This window comes from Aythya marila, assembly GCF_965140915.1.
Source record: "Aythya marila genome assembly, contig: HAP1_HAP1_SCAFFOLD_158, whole genome shotgun sequence".
In the NCBI taxonomy this organism is placed as follows: Eukaryota; Metazoa; Chordata; class Aves; order Anseriformes; family Anatidae; genus Aythya; species Aythya marila.
In genome coordinates this window covers 126,740-150,624 of record NW_028136675.1, presented here as the reverse complement: position 1 = coordinate 150,624, position 23,885 = coordinate 126,740, and the positions used below count along the sequence as shown (strand labels likewise).

General features: G+C 48.7%; 4 protein-coding genes and 1 pseudogene across 5 annotated transcripts in view; 3 read left to right on the top strand and 2 right to left on the bottom strand.

The window, feature by feature from the left end:
• The window catches only part of LOC309891548 (scavenger receptor cysteine-rich type 1 protein M130-like), a gene marked incomplete at both ends in the record, with an annotated part of 90,259 nt that overhangs the window by 24,016 nt on the left and 42,358 nt on the right, over positions 1–23,885 (top strand). The gene's annotated exons all lie outside the window — the stretch shown is intronic.
• On the bottom strand, positions 294–1,232 carry LOC309891536 (olfactory receptor 14J1-like; the record flags this gene model as incomplete). Its single annotated transcript, XM_082785896.1, has 1 exon — positions 294–1,232. One exon carries the CDS (start codon positions 1,230–1,232, stop codon positions 294–296), a length of 939 nt encoding a protein of 312 aa, XP_082642022.1.
• On the top strand, positions 7,815–8,774 carry LOC309891535 (olfactory receptor 14A16-like; the record flags this gene model as incomplete). The annotated part of the gene is made up of 1 exon (XM_082785895.1): positions 7,815–8,774. One exon carries the CDS (start codon positions 7,815–7,817, stop codon positions 8,772–8,774), a length of 960 nt encoding a protein of 319 aa, XP_082642021.1.
• On the bottom strand, positions 12,747–13,706 carry LOC309891534 (olfactory receptor 14C36-like; annotated as a pseudogene). Its single transcript has one exon. The product of its transcript is annotated as an olfactory receptor 14C36-like (transcript).
• Positions 20,555–21,517, top strand: LOC309891627 (olfactory receptor 14C36-like; the record flags this gene model as incomplete). Its single annotated transcript, XM_082785973.1, has 1 exon — positions 20,555–21,517. One exon carries the CDS (start codon positions 20,555–20,557, stop codon positions 21,515–21,517), a length of 963 nt encoding a protein of 320 aa, XP_082642099.1.

The window sequence follows — 23,885 nt, the reverse complement described above, 5'->3', positions numbered from 1 at the left end:
GCAGATGAGATCAATGAATTTCTGATGGATTCTTTATTGTCTTTATGTACACTGGAAGCCTAATTTTATAGGTAAATTAGAAGATTTAGTCAAATTAATTAAGAGGAAGTATACATATAAATAATAAGACCATTTCAAACAATATCAAAATTTATGAAAATAATAATGCACAAAATAATATGAAAATTGGCACCTCAGTTTCTCAAACGTGTTGACAGGGTTATTATTAATGGTTATATTATGGTAATGTTGCTAATGAGAAAAACGTTATGTTATGAATCACAATTATGGTATCAGTACTTATGCTTGAGAAGCACACATAGAAACAGTTTTCTCACTGCATCTTTGAGCTCCTGGTTCCTCATGCTGTAGATGAGGGGGTTCACTGCTGGAGGAACCACCGAGTACAGAAGTGACACTACGAGGTCCAGGGATGGGGAAGAGATGGAGGGTGGCTTCAGGTAGGCAAAAAAGGCCGTACTGACAAAGAGGGAGACCACGGCTAGGTGAGGGAGGCACATGGAAAAGGCTTTGTGTCGGCCTTGCTCAGAGGGCATCCTAAGCACAGCCCTGAAGATCTGCACATAGGACAGCACAAGGAAAACAAAACACCCAAATGCTAAAGAAAAACTAAACGCAAGTGCCCCAACTTCTCTGAGGTAGGCATCTGAGCAGGAGAGCTTGAGGATCTGGGGGACTTCACAGAAGAACTGGTCCACAGCATTGCCTTGGCAGAGGGGCAGGGAAAAGGTATTGGCCGTGTGCAGGACAGCATTGAGAAAGCCACTGCCCCAGGAAGCTGCTGCCATCTGGGCACAAGCTCTGCTGCCCAGCAGGCTCCCGTAGTGCAGGGGCTTGCAGATGGCAATGTAGCGGTCATAGGCCATGACGGTAAGCATGGAATACTCTGCTGTGAGAAAGAAAGGAAAAAACAAGACCTGTGCAGCACATCCTTGATAGGAAATGACCCTGGTGTCCCAGAGAGAACTGGCCATGGCTTTGGGCAGAGTGGTGGAGATGCAGCTCAGGTCAAGGAGGGCGAGGTTGAGGAGGAAGAAGTACATGGGGGTGTGGAGGTGGTGGTCGCAGGCTACAGCGGTGAGGATGAGGCCGTTGCCCAGGAGGGCAGCCAGGTAGATGCCCAGGAAGAGCCCGAAGTGCAGGAGCTGCAGCTCGCGTGTATCTGCAAATGCCAGCAGGAGGAACTCGCTCAGAGAGGTGATGTTGGGCATTTGCTGACATTGGACCCAGTTGTCTGTTGAAGAGAAGGAAAAAAAAAAAAAAAAGATTAAAAAAAAAAAAAAGAGAGAGAGAGAAAGCAGAATTAAATAAGAAAAACTGGAAATGAAAGAGGAGAGTAAGGGAAACTCATGTTCAGTCCACAAATAAGACATGAGCTTTGCAGTGCTGTTGCAAACACCTCATCTGAATGATGAGCAGAGCTGCAGATATTTTATTGGTTTGTGTTGCCCTTATAATGCTTAGGAGATGTATGAGATGGCTGAATGGCCTGACAGTTCATGTACACTCCTAGTGAAACCCTGTGGGTTCCAGGAGGCAACAGGACTGTGCCTTGGTGAAGACTGAGCAGAGCAGACCTGCCAACCAGTCCTGCTCTCAGCTGCCCTGTATTACCCCTCTGTAAGCTGGAACACAATCCCACTCGGGTGTTTTCCTGAGAAGAAACTGGAGACAGCTTAGAGCAGAGAAGCCCCAGTTCGAGTGCAGCTGGACCAAATCCTCACCTTGTCTCCAGGAGAAGCTCTCAGCTAGAAGGAGCCTGGGGGCTTCTCCTCATCTGAGCTCTGCATGGCCAGCCAGGGCAGGGTGTTCTAGGCTGACTGGGGGCACCTGGCTTAGGGCACTCCGAGGGGCTTCTGCCAGACTTCCTCCCCTCGCAGTACAACCCAGCAGGACTCTCAAAGCCTACTGCATTGCCCACTGCCCTCCCAGAAACAAAACCCAGGAGGAGACCCTTCCAGAAACTGCAGCTGTATGGCCCTGCAGCCAGAGACTTACCTTGTGGAGATTTCTCCTGCAGTCAGCTCTCAGCATTCTCCCACTCCCAACTGCCTTCAGCCCCTCTCTCCTTTTGTCCTCTCCCCATGCCATCTGTGGTGAGAGCCCCCAGCCCTGCTATACTGTGCAGAAAAGTTGCTCCTGGGCAAAGCTGTCTCTCTGCACCAGGGCCCTCTTGCCGGGAGCTCTCTCTGTCCCAGGAGCCTGGCCCAGCTCAGCAGCACAGGCCCAGACCAAGGCATTGGAATCACCCCTCTGGTGGCTTTGGTGATGAGCCCATGAATCTCAGGCACTGAGTGGAAAGTGAAGAACTCTCTTAAGAACTCCAAGTCAGATGCAAGTTTTCTGGAGTTTCCCCCTGAGGGCCAGGATTGACATAGCCTCCCTTGGAGCTCGTTAGAGCCAAACTTTGGAGGCGGTGAGGCCAAGGAGACAAAGGCAATGTGAAAATGACAGTGATCTTTGGAAAAAAAATGGATACGTTTCACCCTGCACAAAAGCTGAGCCTTGACCCCTGGCCTCTGAGAAGGGAGATCCTTTCCCTTAAGACATTGCTCAGGGCTCTTCCCAGGACAGCAGGAGATGGGGATGTGCATTGCCAAGTGCAGGACAGTGGTACGACCTCTGCCTGGTTCATGGCTGGGTATGAGGAGGCAATGAGGCCCTGGCACTTTAGCGATAAGCTGTCTCCCCATAGGCTTCAGTGACACTGACAACAGCCATAGGCATAGACACAAAGAACTTGGTCGTCTTTGGACTTTCAGCCTTGATACAGCCCTTGTTCCTCTCCACCCCATGCAGTCCTTGGGACTCTCACACCTGCACCTCTTTCCCTGCTGGCTGTAGACTCTCTTCCATGCGGTGTCTCACCGGATCTGAGATGAGTCTAGTAATTGAGATTTTCTTGGTGGCCGTGCTCCTTGTAAAGCAGCTCTGTAGGAATCTGGCCTGGTTCATGGTGAGCAGGCACCACTGCTCGTATGGCATCCATGGTGGTGCCCAGGCCCTCCTCTTCCTCCTGGGCACTGCTCACTCAGCAGGGTCCCAGGCTGCCCTGATGTGTGGGGCTCCTCTTCCTCTGGTGCAGGACTAGACTCTTCTTGTAAATGTCAAGAGATTTCTGTAGGCATATTCATGCAGTTTCTCACGGCTCTCCCACACTGACGCTCCATTCTGTCAGCTGTTAATGTCTGCAGGCAGACGGTTCAACCTTCCTGTGATTGTGCTATCTCTGACAAGAGATCAGCATCAGGAGTTGCAGGCAAGTTTGGATAATACAGGAGTAACCAGCTGAATGGAATTGCAACAGTCTCAGAAGGGTAAGGGATTGCAGGCTGCCAGGTTCCACCTTTCCTGTGCTTCCTTGTCATGTGTGTTGTCATTTTGTCCAGAGGTGTGTTCTAAATGTTATGATACAGTGCAGGGACAAAAATTAGAAGTGTCAAAGCCCAGCTGGAGCTCAATCCATCTATTACTGTCAAAGACAATCAAAACTGTTTATAGAAATACTTTAAAGGAGGATTAAGGAAAATCTTCATCCTTTTTGTAGGTGGGGTAAACATAGTGACAAGAGATGAGGTAAAGGCTGAGCTATTTAATGCTTTCTTTCCCTCAGTCTTTAGCAGCAGCACCAGTTGTTCTTCTGATACTCAGCCCCCAGAACTGGTAGACAGGGACATGGAGAGGACAAGAGGGGGACGCTTTTCCCCACTTGTTAACTCTCCCTTTCTCCTTCATCTCCCCCTTCTCTTCCAGGATACTCCCAATAGCTCTGCAAAGCTTTGAGTTTCCTTGGGACGGTCAAACCAGCATGTTCCTCTTGTTATGTTTCGTTAATGTGTTTCAGCTTTTGTTTAATGTCAGACAATTATTTAAGAATGCCATCCAGAGATCTGTCCAGAGGCAGGACAGTTAGGAGTGGCAGGGATTGAGGGAGGATATGGGCAGGTACCTATAGCAGTGAACACCTCCAATGCTTTGGAAATTCAGCCCTGAACAAGTGCAGAATCCAAAAAATCTAGAGAAACCCTTGAAAAAGTAGTGTGATCACCACCGCCATTCCAAAGAGACACAAACCAACATGCTGGGAGTTAACCTCTGCTTACTGAGCCTCAATTAATGCCACTTCAACCCCTGTGTTATGCCCTGCAACCACTCCAACACATGCCAAAGGTCCTGTAGCCACTCCAACTACTGTGACAGTCCCAGCAGCCACTACAACTCCTTTGAAAGGCACTTCAGCCACAGCAACTCCTGCGATGGGTTCTGTAGGCACTACAACACCTGCAACAGGCCCTGTAGCCACAACAACTCTTGTGACAGGCCCATCAGCATCTCCAACCCTGTAACAAGCCCTGCAGCCACTCCGGCTCCTGTGACACTCCATCTGTGACAGGCCCTGCAGCTAATCCAACCAATGTGATGGCCCCATGTCTGGGCCAGAGAACCAGCCTATGCCAGTATCAGTTGCTCCTCTAAACAAGAGAAACAATGCTGAAAGTCTGGTGAAACCTATGGTGGATGAATTGGCTAGTCAACTCCAGCAGTATGAAGAAAGTCTCTCTTCTTTTCTATGGGCTTCTGTCTTGTCTGTGGAGAAACTTTCTCAAGAGGCTCACCAACTCCAAGGGAAGGCAAGGGAGAAACTTTTCCAAGAGGTCCTACATCGTAAAGAGAACATATCTCCTTTCCCTTGTAGTATGCCACAACGGATATCACTAATGCATTCTTACCCATCCCTTTGAGAGCACTGTGAAGGCCGCAGTTCGCTTTCACTTCAGGGGTGTCCAATACACCTGGAATCAACTGCCCCACGGGTGGAAACACAGTCCTGCCATTTGCCATGGACTGATACAGACTGCATTGGTAAAGATATTAAAGAGAACTGGCCCTAATACTGAGCCTCCTCCTGAGTGGCCTGTCCTCTTTTCCAAATGTCATAAACCCTCTTTTTCTCCCTGAGCTCTAGCCACAACTCTCTGTTCAGCCAAGCCAGTCTTCTTCCACACTGGCTTCTCTTTGGGCATGTGCTGACGGACTGCTCCTGAGCCATTAAGGTTTCCTTCTTGAAGAGTGCCCAGTCTTCCTGTACTCCTCTGCCCTTCAGAACAGCCTCCCAACAGACTCTGCCAACCAGTGTCCTGAAGAGCTCAAGGTCTGCCCTCCGGAAGTCCAAGAAAACAGTTTTACTGATCACCCTTCTAACTTTGCCAAGAATAGAGAACTCTACCATTTCATGGTCACCCTGCCCAAGACAGCTCCTGACCACACATCTCCCACCAGTCCTTCTCTTGTTTGTGAACAGAAGGTCTAGCAGGGCACCTCCCCTGGTAGGCTCACTAACCAGATGAGTCAGGAAGCTATCTTCCATGCTCTCCAGGAACCTCCTAGACTGCTTACTCTTTTTGTATTTGTATTTGTATTTGTATTTGTATTTGTATTTGTATTTGTATTTGTATTATTTGTATTTGTATTTGTATTTGTATTTGTATTTGTATTTGTATTTGTATTTGTATTTGTATTTTGTATTGTATTTCCAGGATATGTCTGTGAAGTTGAAGTCCCCCACAAGAACAAGTGCTGGTGATTGTGCAACTTTTGCCAGCTGTTTTTAGAATGCCTCATCCATCTCCTCATCCTGGTTTGGCGATCTATAAGAGACCCCCAGCAGGATGGCCTTCCCACTGACCCTATCCCACTGGGGCTCAACGTTACCATTCTTAGTCTTGAGTTCTACAACACCAAAACCCTCTCTAATACAGAGAGCCATGCCACAACTCATTCTGTGTTGCCTGTCCCTTCTGACGAGCCTGAAGCCAGTCATTGCAGCACACTAGTCATGGGAGTGGTCCCAGCACCTTTCAGTGATGGCAGCCAAGTCATAGCTTGCCTTTTATTTCTTTGCTGTTGAGCAATGGCTAGAGCTATATTATGTTGGACATGCATCAATAAAATCTTTGTTTATGGCCTGGAGGAATTTGGCACTTGAAACATCACTCAAAAGTCACCCTGGCACCTCCAATGTCACCCGGTGTCTGCATCTGAACAGCTCCCTCCTGGCCGCTGTCTCCATTCAATATGCTGGGAGCTGAGACAAGCAGCTTACATAGAGCTGCCTGGTTTGTGCCCACCTGAACCTAGGCAAGAGGAATCCCAACTCCTGTGGCCTTCTGTAAGGCATGGGAGAGTCAGCTAAGCCCCCTTCTCGCCTCTGAACTGCAAACAAGGTATGAGTCACTTGGTTTGACTCAGCTGAAACCCTTTCCTCAACAGGGGGAAGACAGATAACTCCCTGTCCTTGCCTGGGTGTTCTGCCTAAAACCAGGATATGGAAAAAGTGATTCTTGGACATCATACCTCTTCTGAAATGAAGAAGGACAGTGCTCCCTCTCCACTGGAGGGAAGCAACATAAATGTTTACTTCAGTGTGTTTCAAAGTTGATTCCCCTGGGGGCCCAGGGACTTGTCAAGAGCTCCCTGTGCTGATGAGCTGGGCTGGGCTCATGGACCCAAGGGGATCTCCCGTCAAGCAGTCAGCACTGCAGAGAGACAGCTCTGCCCAGGAGCAGCTCCTCTGCACAGCACAGCAGCAGGGCTGGGGGCACTGCCTGCAGGGGACAAGGGCTCCTGAGAGAAGTGAGGGAGATGTTAAAGGCAGTGTGGAGGGGGGATGCTGAGAGCTGACTGTGAGAGAAATCTTCACAGCCCTGAACAGGGTAAGTCTCTGGCTACAGGGCAATGCAGCTGTTGTTCCTGGTGCCATCTGCAGATTTGCTGGCAAATCCCACAGGCTATGGGATCTTTCATGAGGACTCTCAGAGTTTCTTTGTATAAGAGGGGAGTGAAAACTTTCAGAGCAGGGATTACGTCCCTAAACTGTCAGAGGGACAGGGCATGAGGGTTCCTTCTCACAGGGCTGGCTGCAGGCTGTGCAGGCAGGGTACAGGCAGGGGTACCCAGGGCTGTGGTGCAGAGCAGGGTCCCTGCTGTGCCCCAGGGACTGTGTGCCGGATCATGGTCTCTGCCACCTGCCAGCCTCAGCACTCAGCCTGCCCGGGGAACTGCCCAGGGCGCTGCAGGGAGAAGCTGTGGGTGGAAGGAACCCCCAAGGCAGGGCAGAACAGGTCAGGGTCCTGCTGGTGCCCAGAGGCTGCTGTCTGGAGCAGGCTGCTCAGAGATCCACAGCACCCACAGGACATCTTCAGGGGAGATTCTTGAAAGGGAAGAACAACACCTCCTGTACCTGAAGGAAAGGCACTATCTGACGTCTCTGCTTTACTCTTCCTGCATTTGGAGGGAAGTCGGGATGATAATGGTGTTGTCAGGTTTGTAGAAAGGACTGAAACTCATAGAGCATTACAATGAAAGGAACCTCTAGGTCTTTGAGGAACCTCACAATTTCACTCCACACTCTTTAGCCTACAGACAGCACCAACACAACCTTCATTGTTTCTTGTGGCATTGTTGGATGTCCTTCTCAGCACCTGTAAATAGGGAGATGCCTCTGGGTAGTGGACACCTGAGATCCATCCCTGGTACTCTTTACCATGTACTGTATGGCACTACTGACTCCTGCTGAGTCTACAGAGGATCTGCATGGTCTCTGTGGCACCCTTAGTCAGAGAAACCTAGGGCTCAAGACAGAAGCAAATCTTCTTCAGATGAAGATATGTTGAGGATGCAGTTTTGGTGAGGAGGGTTCTGTGAAATACGGATTAGGTTTTGCTCAGAAAACTCTCTCTAACTTGTCACTGTCTATTCCTCCATGGGCAGGCAACCATGCCCAGATGCAACAAATGTCCAACAGCAGCTTCCCCACTGAGTTCCTCCTCCTGCCATTTGCAGACACACGCGAGCTGCAGCTCCTGCACTTTGGGCTCTTCCTGGGCATCTACCTGGCTGCCCTCCTGGGCAACGGCCTCATCCTCACAGCCGTAGCCTGCAACCACCGCCTCCACACCCCCATGTACTTCTTCCTCCTCAACCTTGCCCTCATTGACATGGGATCCATCTCCATTACTGTCCCCAAATCCATGGCCAACTCCCTCTGGGACACCAATACCATCTCCTTACTGGGATGTGCTGCACAGGTCTTTATGTTTGTTGCATTTGTTCCAGCAGAGTTCTATCTTCTCACAATCATGGCTTATGACCGCTACATTGCCATCTGCAAACCCCTGCACTATGGGACAATAATGGACAGCAGAACTTGTGTCAGCATGGCAGCAGCTGCCTGGGGCAGTGGTTTTGTCAATGCTGTGCTGCACACAGCCAATACCTTTTCCCTTCCCCTCTGCCAAGGCAATGCCCTGGACCAGTTTTTCTGTGAAGTTCCTCAGATCCTCAAACTCTCCTGCTCAGATGCCTACCTCCAGGAAACTGGACTTATTGTCGTTACTGCGTGTTCACTTTTAGGGTGTTTTGTTTTCCTTGTGCTGTCCTATGTGCAGATCTTCAGGTCAGTGCTGAGGATCCCCTCGCAGCAGGGCAGGCACAAAGCCTTTTCCACATGCCTCCCTCACCTGGTCATGGTCTTCCTGTACATGAGCACTGGCATGTTTTCCTACCTGAAGCCCCCCTCCATGTCCTCCTCATTCCTGAATCTTTTGTTGGCAGTTCTGTACTCAGTGGTGCCTCCAGCAGTGAACCCCCTCATCTACAGCATGAGGAACCAAGAGCTCAAGGATGCAGTGTGGAAAGTTATTTCTGGGTGTTTTTCAGAAGCAGTAAAATGTCTGTTTTCTGCATATCACTGATAATGCAACTTACTACAGACCAATATATTTTTGTTTTGTTCATTTTCCTTTTCTTTTTACATTGCTTTACTGATGATAAAGTAATCCAGAACGAAATATGATTGTGTTCCACAGACAATGCAGAGCTCTGCAACACGAGGCAATGGGAAGGGCGTCATCAAGATTATTAGTTATTCAACCAGTGAAATTTCGTAGACTGGATTGAGTCTGGGCTGGGCTGGCCTCCTGGGAGAGAATGGGACGACCAGCACAGAAGGGGCTGGTCTGTGTCCTTCGTGTCTGGACACCCAGTCAGATGCTTTCCCAGGGTATTCGTCCCCTTGAGCCCCCCCCAAGAGCCACCCCTTGCAATGACCATTCCCAGCACTGGAATCTCACCCCCGATCACACAGGTGGTTTGTTTCTTCAGGAATGGACACCAAAGGATGACATCAGAAGGCTGTGATTCTCTTGTCCATATGAGATTCCCCATAGTATTGCTGTGGTAAATGATCCTGAGAGAGCATGTGCTATAAACTATGGGAAAACACCTGAATAAAGGAAGGAGAGATGTCAGGACTATCACACAAACTATACCAATCTTCTCTTCAGTTTTCTCAACATTTTCCTAAAATATACATTCAGGTCTTGATTCACTTGTCCACATAGAGGTGGACATTCCCTTCAGGATGCCCTGAGGTTTCTGAAGAATTGTCAGGAACAATGTGAGTCTAGATGTCTGGGAGGCCTTCTGAAGCAGGAACTGGTTGACAGGCAGAGAACCTGAGGGATCGTGCAGGGCATCACCTGCACCCAGTGCTCCTGGGTGGGCTGGGAAGAGGCCTCCTGAGCACAACAGCTCCTTGTAGCCCTGTGGATGCTGGCTGTGAGGTCACTTGTGTCCCAGCCCCTCGCTGGCCAACAGCAGGGAGGCAGAGCCTCTGAGGTCATAAAGGCCATCAGAAAGCTGCCCCCAACAGGGTGACACATTTGGGGAGGCCAGGGGAAGGTTGGGAGAATAAAGGTGGGAGATTTGGGGGAGAGAAGAGGGTCTTGATAACAGAAAGGAAAGGTTCAGAAGAGGTGAGAGAGGTTCAGGTAAGGCTGCTGCTGCTGCAACACTCACTGGGAAAACATTCATGTTAGACCACTGGTAATATTTCTAACCAGGAACCTTAGATCCTGGTGCTATCCTAAATGGCCCCTCTCACCCAGAAAGGAACCCACTGCTCTAATCCCCAGCCTCCTCTACTACCTGGAAGTCAAACCCCAGACACATTACCTGTTACTATTAGTCTTAACCTATTCCTTTTGTTAATCCCTAGTCCTTAATCCCTGACCATAATTTGTCAGCTCAAAGCAGAACACGAAAGCGTCCCTCTAAGACCTTGCTCAATCCCTAACCCTGGAGGCCAGATCTAATCCCTAAACCCTAACCTGAACACCTGATCCTCAAATCACTTCTTCCTGGTTACTAATGCCAACTGTCCTGCTGTACAGGTCAAACCCATGGCGCTGAGAAACAGATAGGAGCCCTGAGAACATAGTTATGAAAAAGATAGAAGGGAATTAAAAACTATAAAGACACCTTGTCTTCAAGCATCAAAGCTCTTCCAAAAGGTTGAGATATTCAATGAGGTGGTCAAAACCTCAAATTAAGATGGAAAACTGAAGGGAAAGAGAGACAGTTCACACAATTAAGACCTGTTTATAACTTTCAGAGCTCTTAAGAAAAGTGATCCCATCTCTCCTGCATTAGTATTGTAAACATCTCCTGAAGTTTAACAAGAGCAAGTGCTGAGTCCTGCACCTGGGATGGGGCAACCCTGGCTATGCATACAGACTACGTACGGGATGAGAGGCTGAAGAGCAGTCTCGCAAAGAGGGATCGCAGAATCAGAGAATCATATAATATCTCGAGTTGGAAGGGATCCATAAGGATCATTGAGTCCAACTCCTGGCACAACACAGGTCAACCCAAAAGTTTAGACCATGTGACTAAGTGCACAGTACAATCTCTTCTTAAATTCAGACAGGCTTGGTGCAGTGACTACTTCCCTGGGGAGCCTGTTCCAGTGTGCAACCACCTCTCAGTAAAGAACCTCTTCCTGATGTCTAGCTTAAACCTCCCCTGCCTCAGCTTAACACCATTCCTGTGGGTCCTATCACTGGTGATTAAGGAGAATAGGTCAGCACCTGCCCCTCCACTCCCCCTTGTGAGGAAGTTGTTGACTGTGATGAGGTGCCCCCTCAGCCTCCTCTTCTCCAGGCTGAACTGGCCAAATGACCTCAGCCGCTCCTCATATGTCTTCCCCTCTAGGACCTTCACCATCTTCATTGCCCTCCTCCGGACACTCTCCAATAGTTTTACATCCTTTTTTTACTGTGGTTCCCAGAACTGCACACAGTACTCGAGGTGAGGCCAGACTAGCACAGAGTAGAGCAGAACAATCTAGTCCCTCGACTGACTAGCAATGTCATGCTTGATTCACCACCAGATACGGTTGGCCCTTCTGGCTGCCAGGGCACACTGCTGGCTCATATTCAGCTTGCTATCAACCACAACCCCCATATCCCTCTGTGGGGCTGCTCTCCAGCTTCTCGTCCCCCAGTCTATATGTAGAGCCAGGGTTGCCCCATCCCAGGTGCAGGACCTGGTACTTGCTCTTGTTACACTTCATGCGGTTGGTGATTGCCCAGCTCTCCAATCTGTCTAGATCTCTCTGCAAGGACTTTCCACCCTCAGCTGACTCCACAACTTCTCCAAGTTTCCCTTCCCTTCCCTTCCCTTCCCTTCCCTTCCCTTCCCTTCCCTTCCCTTCCCTTCCCTTCCCTTCCCTTCCCTTCCCTTCCCTTCCCTTCCCTTCCCTTCCCTTCCCTTCCCTTCCCTTCCCTTCCCTTCCCTTCCCTTCCCTTCCCTTCCCTTCCCTTCCCTTCCCTTCCCTTCCCTTCCCTTCCCTTCCCTTCCCTTCCCTTCCCTTCCCTTCCCTTCCCTTCCCTTTCCTTTCCTTTCCTTTCTTCCCCTCCCCTCCCCTCCCCTCCCCTCTTTTTTTTTTTCTTTTTTCTTTTTACTTTTCTTTTTCCCAGCATACTTTCTTCTTCCCCTCCCCTTCTGAGAAGGGTGAGTGAGAGAGAGGTTGTGGTGGAGTTCACCAAAAACAACAAAGAATCATACCCCAGTGCTGTGATATCCCATGATTATCTTGTTTATTACAAAGGTGCTATGAGAGAGTGTCGTGGTTTAACCTGACCGGCAGCTAAACACCACACAGCCGTTTGCTCACCCTCCCCCTCCCTCTCTGGGACGGGGGAGAGAAATGGAAAGTGAAGCCCGTAAGTTGAGATAAAGACAGTTTAATAAGACAGGAAAATAACAACAACAACAACAACAACAACAACAACAACAATAATAATAATAATAATACAATGGTGATAATAGTACTACTACCAATAATATGTACAAACAAGTGATGCAAAATGCAATTGCTCACCACCCGCTGACCGATGCCCAGCCTAACCCCGAGCAGTCCGGCCCCCTCCCCCAGCTAGCCACCCCTATATATTGTTTGGCATGACGTCAGATGGTATGGAATACCCCTTTGGCTAGTTTGGGTCACCTGTCCTGGGTCTGTCCCCTCCCAGCTCTTACTGCACCCCCAGCCTGCCTGTTGGCAGGACAGAGCAAAAGGCTGAGGTGTCCTTGGCTTGGTATAAGCACTGCTCTGCAACAATTAAAACATCGGGGTGTTCTCAGCACTCTTCTCATCCCAAGCCAAAACACAGCATTCAGCCAGCTACTAGGAAAAAAATTCTGTTCTAACTGAAACCAGGACAGAGAGTCTTCACTGACTTACTGTTATATGAATATGTATAAAGCATCCATATAAAACAGTGCAGTTTCACTCATTAATTGCAGTGGGAGGAATCCCAACACTTATGCGGAAATGCAAGAAGCCAAAGATGCAAGAAGCCAAAGAATGGGATACACAATTTTCATTTATGGAGAGGGAAAGAAACTTTCTGAGTATTGAAAAACATCCCCCAAATCAGTTTCCTAACAGCATCCTTGAGCTCCTTGTTCCTCATGCTGTAGATGAGAGGGTTAACTGCTGGAGGCAACACTGAGTACAAAACCACAAGCAAAAGATTCAGGGAGGAGGAAGAGATGGAGAGGGGCTTCAAATAGGCAAACATGATATTGCTGATGAGCAGGGAGACCACGGCGAGGTGAGGGAGGCACGTGGAAAAGGCTTTGTGCCAGCCCTGCTCTGAGGGCATCCTCAGCACAGCCCTGAAGATCTGCACATAGGACAGCACAAGGAAAACAAAACACGCAACACCTGAACAAAAGCAAAAGATAATGAACGCAGCTTCTCTGAGGTAGGCATCAGAGCAGAAGAGCTTGAGGATCTGGGGAATTTCACAGAAGAACTAGTCTAGGGCATTGCCTTTGCAATCGGGTAGGGAAAAGGTATTGGCAGTGTGCAGCACAGCGTAGAGAAAAGTGCTGCCCCAGGTAGCTGGTGCCATGTTGACACAAGTTCTGCTGTCCATTATTGTCCCATAGTGCAGAGGTTTACAGATGGCTATGTAGCGGTCATAGGCCATGATGGTGAGAAGATAAAACTCTGCTGTGATAAATGCGACAAACTTAAAGAGCTGGGTAGCACAACCTGCATAGGAAATGGTCCTGGTGTCCCAGAGGGAATTGGCCATGGATTTGGGGACAGTGGTGGTAATAGTGCCCAGGTCGAGGAGGGCGAGGTTGAGGAGGAAGAAGTACATGGGGGTGTGGAGGCGGTGGTCGCAGGCTATGGCTGTGAGGATGAGGCCGTTGCCCAGGAGGGCAGCCAGGTAGATGCCCAGGAAGAGCCCAAAGTGCAGGAGCTGCAGCTCGCGTGTGTCTGCGAATGGCAGGAGGAGGAACTCAGTGGGGAAGCTCCTGTTGGACATTTGCTGCCTCAGGGAATGGTTGGCTGTCCATGGAAGAAAAGAGAGAGACAAGTTAGACTTCTCTGAGCGTAAGTTATATTTCAAAGAAAGCTCCTCAGGAAGACACAGTGTCACTTCCTTGTGAGGAGGATGTGGTCCTTCCTGGAACTCTGGGTTTTGCTGTCGAAGAGTACAATAGGGACCAGGCAAATCCTTGGTGGACTTAGGAGCAGTCAGTACTGCTTCATAGTGTCTCGTAAAGGGCACCAGAAATGGATTTCAGGTGCCCATTTTGCTGACGTAGCCTGTGCAATCTGTACAGGTGTTAGGGTAAATTAGGAGGTTCTTCACAGACATACAAATCTATTTCACTGTAATGTTCTAGGATCTTCAGTCCCTTCTATAAACCTGGTAAGTCCCTTATAATCTCCATAATTGTCCCTCATGGCAGGAAAGTGAAAGCAGAGTTCTGAGAGTGCCTTCCCCTCAGGTATTCCCTGCCTTGGTCTTCCCTATCAATAACCTACCCCAGAGATGTCCTGGGGGTTCTGTTGAGCTGTGAGCAGCCGGCTCCAGTGTTATGCTTTAACCCAGGTGGCAGCTAAACACCACTGTTCTCTCATCCTCCCCCCTCCCACTCTGGGATGGGGGAGAGAAACAGGAAAATGAAGCCTGTGAGCTGAGATAAAAACAGTTTATTAAGACGGAAAATAATTAATAATAATAACAATAATAGTGCGAATAATAATGTGTATGAAACAAGTGATGCACAATGCAATTGCTCACCACCCGTTGACCGATGCTCAGCCTGTCCCCGAGCAGCCAGCCTTCCCACCCCTGCTAGCCACCCCTATATATTGTTCAGCATGATGTCAGATGGGATGAAATACCCCTTTGACTAGTTTGGATCAGCTGTCCTGGGTCTGTCCCCTCCCAGCTCCTGATGCATGCCCAGCCGGCCCGCTGGCAGGACAGAGTGAGAAGATGAAAAGTCCTTGGCTTAGTGTAAGCACTGCTCTGCAACAATTAAAACATTAGCATGGTATCAGCACTCTTCTCATCCTAAGCCAAAACATAACACCCTACCAGCTACTAGGAGGAAAATTAACTCTATCTTAATTGAAACCAGGACACCCAGGAAGCAGACTCCCACCAGCAGGACTCTTTCCTGCCCTGCTGGGGGGACCTCTTCCACCCACAGCTTATGTAGGTAATCATTGATCCAGGGAACATCCCTGTCCTCCACAGTAGAGAAGCCAGCACAGCCCCTGTGACATGTCCTATCAGCCATGGGAAGTGGCAGCTATAGAAGAACCCTCTAGGATTCTGCATCTGCCTGCTCTCTCACAGACACTTACCATGTTAGAGCTCCATGTTAGAGCTGTGAAGATTTCTCCCTTTGGGAGCTCTCAGTATCCCCCCTTCACACTGCCTTTAACATCTCCCTCCCTTCTCTCAGCCACCCTTGTCCCCTGCAGGCAGTGCCCCCAGCCCTGCTGTGCTGTTTAGAGGAGCTGCTCCTGGGCAGAGCTGTTTCTCTGCAGTGCTGCGTGCTTGCCAGCAGCTCCCCTTGGGCTCAGGAGCCCAGCCCAGCTCAGCAGCACAGGGAGCTCTTGACACGAGGGAACTCCGGGGAAATGATTTTGAATCAAGCTGAAGCAATCCCTGATGTTCCCTCTCTCAGCTGGGGAGAGACATTCCCCATGTGGAATGACACAGCAGTGTCATTTCTCCTACTGGGAGAAGATTCATCAAAGAATTGCCTTGTCCTCTTCCACTTTTAGGCAGGAGAGACCAATTGAAACTCCCTGATATTCAGCAAGGACAGATCCCAAGTTGTGCCTCTGAAGTGGACAACTGCCGTACCATGACACAGGTTAGGGACAGTAGAGCTTTATATAATAGAATCCAAATGGATAGCAACAAATTCAATCAGATGAAACAGAATAGTTCAGTTGGAAGGGACCTTCAAAAGTCATCCAGTTCAGCTGCCAGACCCCCTGAGGGCTAACCGAAAGTTAGAGACTATGTATGAGGGCAATGTCCAACTGCCTGTTGAACGCTGACAGGCCTGGGGCATCAACCATGTCGCTGGGAAGCCTCCTCCAATAGTTGACCACCCTCACAGTACCGAAATCTTTCCCAATGTTCAGTCTGACCATCCCCTATGTGCCATTCCCACACATCCTGTCAGTTACCAGGGAGAAAAAAGATCGTCACCTCCCTCTCCACTTCTGCTTCTCTGGAAGTTGTCAGGAGCAATGAGGTCACCCTTCAGCCTTCTTTTCTCCAGACTAGACAACCCAAGTGTCCTCAGGCTCTCCTCACAGGACATGCCTTCCAGCCCACCTTTGCTGTCCTCCTCTGGATGCTTTCAACTCCACATCTTTCTTCTATTGTGGAGCCCAGAACTGTATGCATGATTCAAGGGGAGGCTGCACCAATGCTCAATATAGCAGAAGACTCACCTATTTTCACCATGTGGGAATTCTGGTCTTAATGCATCCTAAAATGCAGTTTGCCTTCTTGGCTGCCAGGGCACCCTGGTGGCTGATGTTGAGCCTGCTGTCAAGCAGCACCCACAGAGCCCTTTCTGCTGAACTTCTCTCTAGCCACTTGTCTCCCAGTCTGTGCTGGACCTGTGTCCAGCATTAGTTTATCCCAAGTGCAGCACCTGGCATTGTCTCGGTGATCCTGCTAGGCAGAGGGATTGGACTGGATTATCTTTAGGGGTCCCTTCCAACCTAAACCATTCTGTGATTCACGTCATTTCTGATCACCTAATGCTCCAATCTATCTAGACCTCTCTTCAAGGCTTCTCATCCCTCCAGGAAGTCAGTAGCATGTCTCACTTCAGTTCATCTGAAAACTTGCTGAGGATGCATTTCATTCCTGCACTCAGATCACGGCTAAAAATATTACAGATGGATAGTAACTCTGCAGAAACCTCCCAGGTGGGCTTTAGTTTACATTGGACAAAACAGAAGCCACCTTCAAAGCAGTCCAATGATATTCTGGGCTGTATGAGCAGCGGAAGTGATAATCTCCCTCTGCAGAGGACGCTTTCTGCCCGAGGCAGTTGCAGCTCACAGATGTGGTGGCACAAGCAGTGATCCACTTTGAGAAGCACCAGGCCTCTGTGTATGATCTGGGGTCTGTTTTTTGAAAAGCTATGGTGTTATGCTATTGGATACCCCACAAAATTTGTCAGTGTCATAAACAGGGATGATAGGAGGAAACTGCTAGCAGCTGTAGCCATTGCTTAAAAGCAAAGAAGGAAAGGTAGGATCCATCCAACCTCTCAAGACTTTATTGCTCCCAGACCCATTTAGATATGGAATGTAGATGTGAAATATGCCAATACAAACATGTCATTGGAACAGTTTCTCCATTCAAAGTGTTGGGAGGAAATGCATTTTTCAAAATGTCAGGGTAAATTTATATTTGCATAAAGGGAAAGTATCATCATTTGCTACTACTTCTCCACAGTCTATGAAAGAAGTCATGAGAATGGTTTTGTAGACAATCTTCAAAATTGTGAAGATGAAGACTTCTTACACACCAATCACAACAATGTCCTTTCTTATTCCATATTATTCCATATAGTTCAACTTTTGCCTGACATCATGCAGGGGTTGATTCAGTTATCTAAACAGAGAGGGCCACAGCTTCCCAGATGTGCTGTTACTGAACAGCCAACTTTTTGGCATACATTTGCCATACTTTATTCAGAGAGAGACTCTGCCCTCTTGGGGTAGCTGAAGCCCTCCAATGGGGCTGGGGAATGTGACCTTGCACCTACAGGAACCTTTCTGAAAGTTGAAGGTGGTGCAGAAGCAGGTTAGTCCAAGGCATCTGAGTTGAGACATCTGATTTCTCTCCTTTGACAAGAAAGGGAAGTCTGGGCAAGTGAATGAAAGTTGTTTCATGTTAGAAAAGATGATGATCATCCCTTCTGGTATCAGGGTGTATTTTGGGGGTCTTGGGATCTGCTTTGGAATGAGAAAGATAAACAAATATAATTTCCATAGGTTGAAAGCTTTCCACTTTGAAGTGGACATCAGTGGAGACAGAATTACCGTCATGTTCTGCAGAGGAATGTCATGTCTTTCATATTGAATTATGCCTACCTTTGTTTTTGGTTGTTGGTGTGTGTGTGTTTTGGCTGTGATAGAGTTAATTTACTTCACAGAGGTTCCCATGATGCTCTGTTTTGCATTTCTGATGGAAATAATAGTGATAACACACCAACATTTTTGTTATTGCTAAGTGGTTCTTACATTTAGTCTAGGGGTTTTCTGCTTCTCAGGCTTCCCTGTGGTGTGGCTACACCTTGCAGGCAGACAAGCACCACACAGCTGTTCATTTACCTCCTCACCTCCTGTGGGACAGGGGAGACAACTGTAAATATAAATATATGTATATATGCATATATATATATATACGCAAGGACCTGTGAGTTGGGATAAGGAAAATGTAGTAAGAAAGGAAGTGGGAAAGAAAATTAATGAATAAATACATGTGGCAGTTTTACCCAACTGGACATCTGAGGTCCACCACAATGGCTCTTTGGTCCCCAGTCCTCAAAGTGGAAGGGGAAGAAAATACAATGAATTTAGCTCAAGGGTTAAGATAAGAAGAAGGAGATTGCTCAAAAATCATCATTATGACAGACTCAGTATATGAAGATCAAAAAAATTTATTGCCTATTACTAACAAGCTAGAGCAGTGAGGAAAACAAACAAACAAACAAACAAACAAAAAACTAGTTTTAGTGTTGTCTAAATAGTACAATAAATGCGTGTTTTTTATTTATGTCTCAGCTCAGCTTCAACTTTGTCTTCCAAACAAAGTCTTTTGTAGCCTATTCTGTCTTCCAAGATTTTGTTCTATGTTAAAGAAAAGATTAAAACAAACCAAACACTCTTGTAGACAGCTGTTGCACAGGGGTTTCCCAGGGCAGAGGTGTTTTAATGCAGAGGGAAACCAGATTTGAGAGGGTTTAGGAACAGTCACACTGCGTCCAGCTTTCTTGAGGTGTGAGAGGGGATCTTCACTTCTCTCTTGGTCTTGACTTTTCCACAATGTTGGCCTTGACAAACCCCAGTCAGCTCCCACCCTCCCTTCCTGGTGCCACAAGAGCAGTCACAGCCTGCAACTATCTGTGCATTCATTTCTCCATCCCTGTCTTCAGAGCACTGTGCCACACAGTTCCCCACCACCTCTTGCCCCCAACATCTAATGGCAGTGGCAGCACCAACAGTACTGCCAGCAGGATGAAGGAGGTGATTGTGCACAATAGGCATATGGACATAGTTGAGCACATTTACAGGAGGGCCACAAAAATGGTTAGAGGACTGAGGCATGTCTGCTATGAAGAGAGAGTCTGGGAGAATTTATTTATTTATTTATTTATTTATTTATTTGTAATCAGTCTGGAAAAGGGAAGGCGCTGGGGATACCTTACAGCAACCTTCCAGTAGCTACAGGGGGGCTACAGGAAAGCTGAGGTGAGACACTTTATCAGAGTCAATTCCCCTGGAGGCCCAGGGACTTGTCAAGAGCTCCCTGTGCTACTGAGCTGGGCCGGGCTCCGGGACCCAAGGGGAGCTCCTGGCAAGCGGGCAGCACTGCAGAGAGACAGCTCTACCCAGGAGCAGCTCCTCTGCACAGCGCAGCAGAGCTGGGGGCACTGCCTGCAGGGGACAAGGGACAAGGGCAGCTGAGAGAAGGGAGGGAGATGTTAAAGGCAGTGTGGAGGGGGGACGCTGAGAGCTCACTGCAGGAGAAATCTTCAGAGCACTGAACAGGGTAAGTCTCTGGCTGCAGGGCAGCACAGCTGTTGTTCCTGGTGCCATCTGCAGATTTGCTGGCAAATCCCACAGCCTATGGGAGCTTTCAGAAGAACTCTCAGAGTTTTTTTGAATAAGAGGAGAATGACAAGTTCCAGAGCAGGGATTACCTACCAAAGCTGTCAGAGGGACAGGACGTGACAGCTCCTTCTAGAGGGGCTGGCTGCGGGCTGTGCAGTCAGGGGTGTCCAGGGCTGTGGTGCAGAGCAGGGTCCCTGCTTTGGCCCAGGGGCTGTGTGCCAGGGCAGGGCCTCTGCTGCCTGCCAGGCTCAGCACTCAGCCTGCCTGGGGAGTTGCCCAGGGCACTGCGGGGAGAAATTGTCAGTGGAAGGAGCTCCCCCAGCCAGGCAGGGCCGGGCAGGGTCCTGTTGCTGGCAGGGGGCTGCTGCCTCGGGCAGGCTGCTTAGTGCTCCAAAGCACCCCCAATGCATCTTCAGGGGAGATTCTTGAAAGGGAACACCTGTAGTACCTGAAGGGAAGGCACTCTTTGAGATCTCTGCTTTCAAATTCATGTTTTGGAGGGCAGTCAGGGGTATGATAATGGTGTTGTCAGGATTGCAGAAAGGTCTGAAACTCACAGAGCATTACACTGAAAGAGATGTGTAGGTCTTTGAGGAACCTCACAACTTCACTCCGCACCCTTTAGCCTACAGACAGCACCAGCACAACCTTCGTTGTTTCTTGTAGGATTGTTGGATGTCCTTCTCAGCACTTGAAATAGGAAGATGCCTCTGGCCACTGGATGCCTGAGATCTGTCCCTGGTGCTCTTTACCATATACTGTAAGGCAGTACGGACTCCTGCTGAGCCTACAGAGTATCTCCTTTTCCCTGAAGCACTCTGTGGCAGAGAAACACAGAGCTCTGGGCAGGAGAAAGTCTTCTTCAGAAGATGGAGTGAGGATGCAGTCTTGGTGTGGATGTTTTCTATGAAATACGGTTTACTTCTTGATCAGAGAAGTCTATGTAACACATCTTCTTTTCCTCCATGGACAGCCAACCATTCCCTGAGGCAGCAAATGTCCAACAGGAGCTTCCCCACTGAGTTCCTCCTCCTGCCATTTGCAGACACACACGAGCTGCAGCTCCTGCACTTTGGGCTCTTCCTGGGCATCTACCTGGCTGCCCTCCTGGGCAACGGCCTCATCCTCACTGCCATAGCCTGCGACCACCGCCTCCACACCCCCATGTACTTCTTCCTCCTCAACCTGGCCCTTATTGACATGGGCTCCATCTCCACCACTGTCCCCAAATCCATGGCCAATTCCCTCTGGGACACCAGGGTCATTTCCTATGCAGGTTGTGCTGCCCAGGTCTTCTTTTTCGTTGTCTTTGTTGCAGCAGAGTTTTCTCTTCTCATCATCATGGCCTATGACCGCTACATTGCCATCTGCAAACCCCTGCACTATGGGACAATAATGGACAGCAGAGCTTGTGTCAACATGGCAGCAGCTGCCTATGGCAGTACTTTTCTCTATGCTGTGCTGCACACTGCCAATACCTTTTCCCTTCCCCTCTGCCAAGGCAATGTCTTGGACCAGTTCTTCTGTGAAGTTCCCCAGATCCTCAAGCTCTACTGCTCAGATGCCTACCTCAGAGAAGTTGGGCTTCTTATGTTTAGTGTTGCTGTAGCATCTGGGTGTTTTGTTTTCCTTGTGCTGTCCTATGTGCAGATCTTCAGGGTTGTGCTGAGGATCCCCTCAGAGCAGGGCCGGCACAAAGCCTTTTCCACATGCTTCCCTCACCTGGCCGTGGTCTCCTTGTTTCTTAGTACTGTCACATTTGCCTACCTGAAGCCCCCCTCCATGTCCTCCTCCTCCCTGAATCTTTTGCTGGCAGTTCTGTACTCGGTGGTGCCTCCAGCAGTTAACCCTCTCATCTACAGCATGAGGAACCAGGAGCTGAAGTTTGCAGTTAGGAAACTGATTTGGGGGATGTTTTTCAGTACTCACAAAAATCCCTTCAGTCTCCAGTACCAATAACAAACCCCAGTACATTTCCTTCCCGGCTCGTGTCTTGGTTGTTCAAATTGTCAAAATTAAAATTAAAGTTGAAATTAATATTAATATTAAAATTAAAAATAAAATTAAAATTAATTAATTTATTTTTTGGTCATTTTGTGTGCTTGTTTTTCTTGCATTCCTACAGAAGAGTTTGGATTCCCCACCCTCCAATGAATAGGAATGAATGAACCTGTTTTGTCCAATATGGAGGCTGTATAAATGTGTGTCTAACACTGAGTCAGTGAAGACTCTCTCATGACATCTCTGTAATAAAACGGAATTACCCCAATGCCATGCCTGAATGATGGCCTTTCCTTCCCAAATCAGTGCTAAGAAAAGGCCCAAAGAATTGTTCCCTACAAGAGTCTGTTCCTGCTTTGGTTATGGAGGGAATGGCTCATTGTTGCATTGTGACCTGTCAGACACCAAGGGCTAGATTTAACACTCACCCACGGGCGTCTGCTCACAGCAGAGGCAGCGAATGGTCACTGTATTATGTAGCCAGGGCTGTTCCCACATGTAGATGATGATGTCAGGAGGGGAATCTGGAGCTGCCTGCAGAGCCCAGGGTACCTCCAGGGACAGCGAAGCCTGGTGTGGGCAGTGACTGCAGCCCTTCAGAAAGTGAGAGATCTCCCACTATGGGCTCAGTCACAGGGAAAGAACTAAAGCCACGTATTCACAGGGAACCTGTGACTCTGCAGTCTGAGAGAAGAGAGTGGGCACTTGCGAGGCAGAGGGAAGGGGAGCTAGGGAGTTAATCATTTTCCCCTTCATGAAGTACCTCTGTCTGGTCCAGCCCAGTGATCCGGACCTGGCTGAGTCTGCTTCCCACTCTGACTAGCACGGCCATGCAGATTTATCCCACAGAACACAGACCATTTGCTTTGCAAATCAGTACCAAAGCTTGGGGATCACATGTGGGGAGCACATGGACCGCCATTCCCCACTGTCCAAGGGGAGCTGATCTTTGAAATTTGACCAGCTCCATCCTCCTTCTGGCATCAGTGTCTATACTGGGGGAACAGACACCAAGACAGTGGATCAACACTGGGTCATGGGCCCAGAAATTTTCAAAACCCAGCTGCAGAAAGCACTGACTAATATCATCTGCCTGTAAAACTATCAGTGCTTAGAGAAGATGATGGTAGTGGACTACTCCAGAGGTCCGTTCTGATTCAGGGCAGTAGGCGCAGGACAGCGCAGTTAGAGTGCATGAAAATCCTATGTTTTGAGGCCTTTGAAGCTGGTGTTTGTAATCTATGGTCCTCAAGGTTACCTGGTGAGTGGGGTAATTTCCAAAATGAATCTCTGCTCCGTGGGAACCTGGAGTAAAATGGGTGCAAGAAAACTACAGAAAAGTTTTCAGAAACATTGAAATTCATTCCAGAATGACCCTCTAAGCTTGTCTTCATGGCAGAGGTGTTCCAGCCCTCTGATCATTTCTGGGGCCTTTCTCTGGGCTCATACCAGAAGTCCTGTCCTAAGTCTAACACATCTGTTGTGCTTGAGCCACAGAGCTGGATGCAGTACTCCAGGTGTGGTCTCTTGAGAGCAGAGTAGAGCCTCAGCCTGCTGGTCACATTGTTTTTGATGCGTCCCAGGATTTGGTTGGCTTTCTGGGCTGTAAGTGCACACTGATGGCTCATGTCAAGCTTCTCATTCACCAGTACTCTCAAATCCTTCTCTGCAGGGCTGCTCTCAATCTGCTCATTGTCCACTCAGTACTGATATTTGGGATTGCCCTGAGCCAGGAGCAGGACTTTGCACTTGGCCTTGATGAACTTCATGACATTTGCACAGGCCCACCTCTCAAGCCTGTTAAGTTCCCCCTGGATGGCATCCCTTCCCTCCAGCGTGTCAACGGCACCACACAGCTCGGTGTTGTCAACAGACTTGCTAAATTTCCATTGCTGGGGAAGCTGGCTTTGCAAATGACCAAGACAGGAAGGGCTGTTTCCTACTGTCTTGGGACCAGCTGCTAACCTGTTGGAAAGGGATGTGCAGAGCAGGAGAGGACTGCAAAGTCTCCTGAAAGCAAGTCTTTAGGTGAAATTCTCTGCTCGGGCAAACTCCCAGGGGATGGAGTGCTGCTTGCAGAAGGAGCACTCCAGGCATGTGCCCGAGGGGCTTTCTCAAGCTCCTGGGGGGGTGTCACAAATCAGACTTTACACAACTTGAATGCAGCAGACATTTATGATTTATTTTATACTTTGAGGGTAAATAGCAAAGTTAGATGGTAAGGTTTGTAAGTGCATTGAATCAACATGTAATCATCAACCAATGTAACAGAATAGTTCCAACAGAATCTGCGACAATAGAAACAGTGACTTAGTTAAAGGTTTGA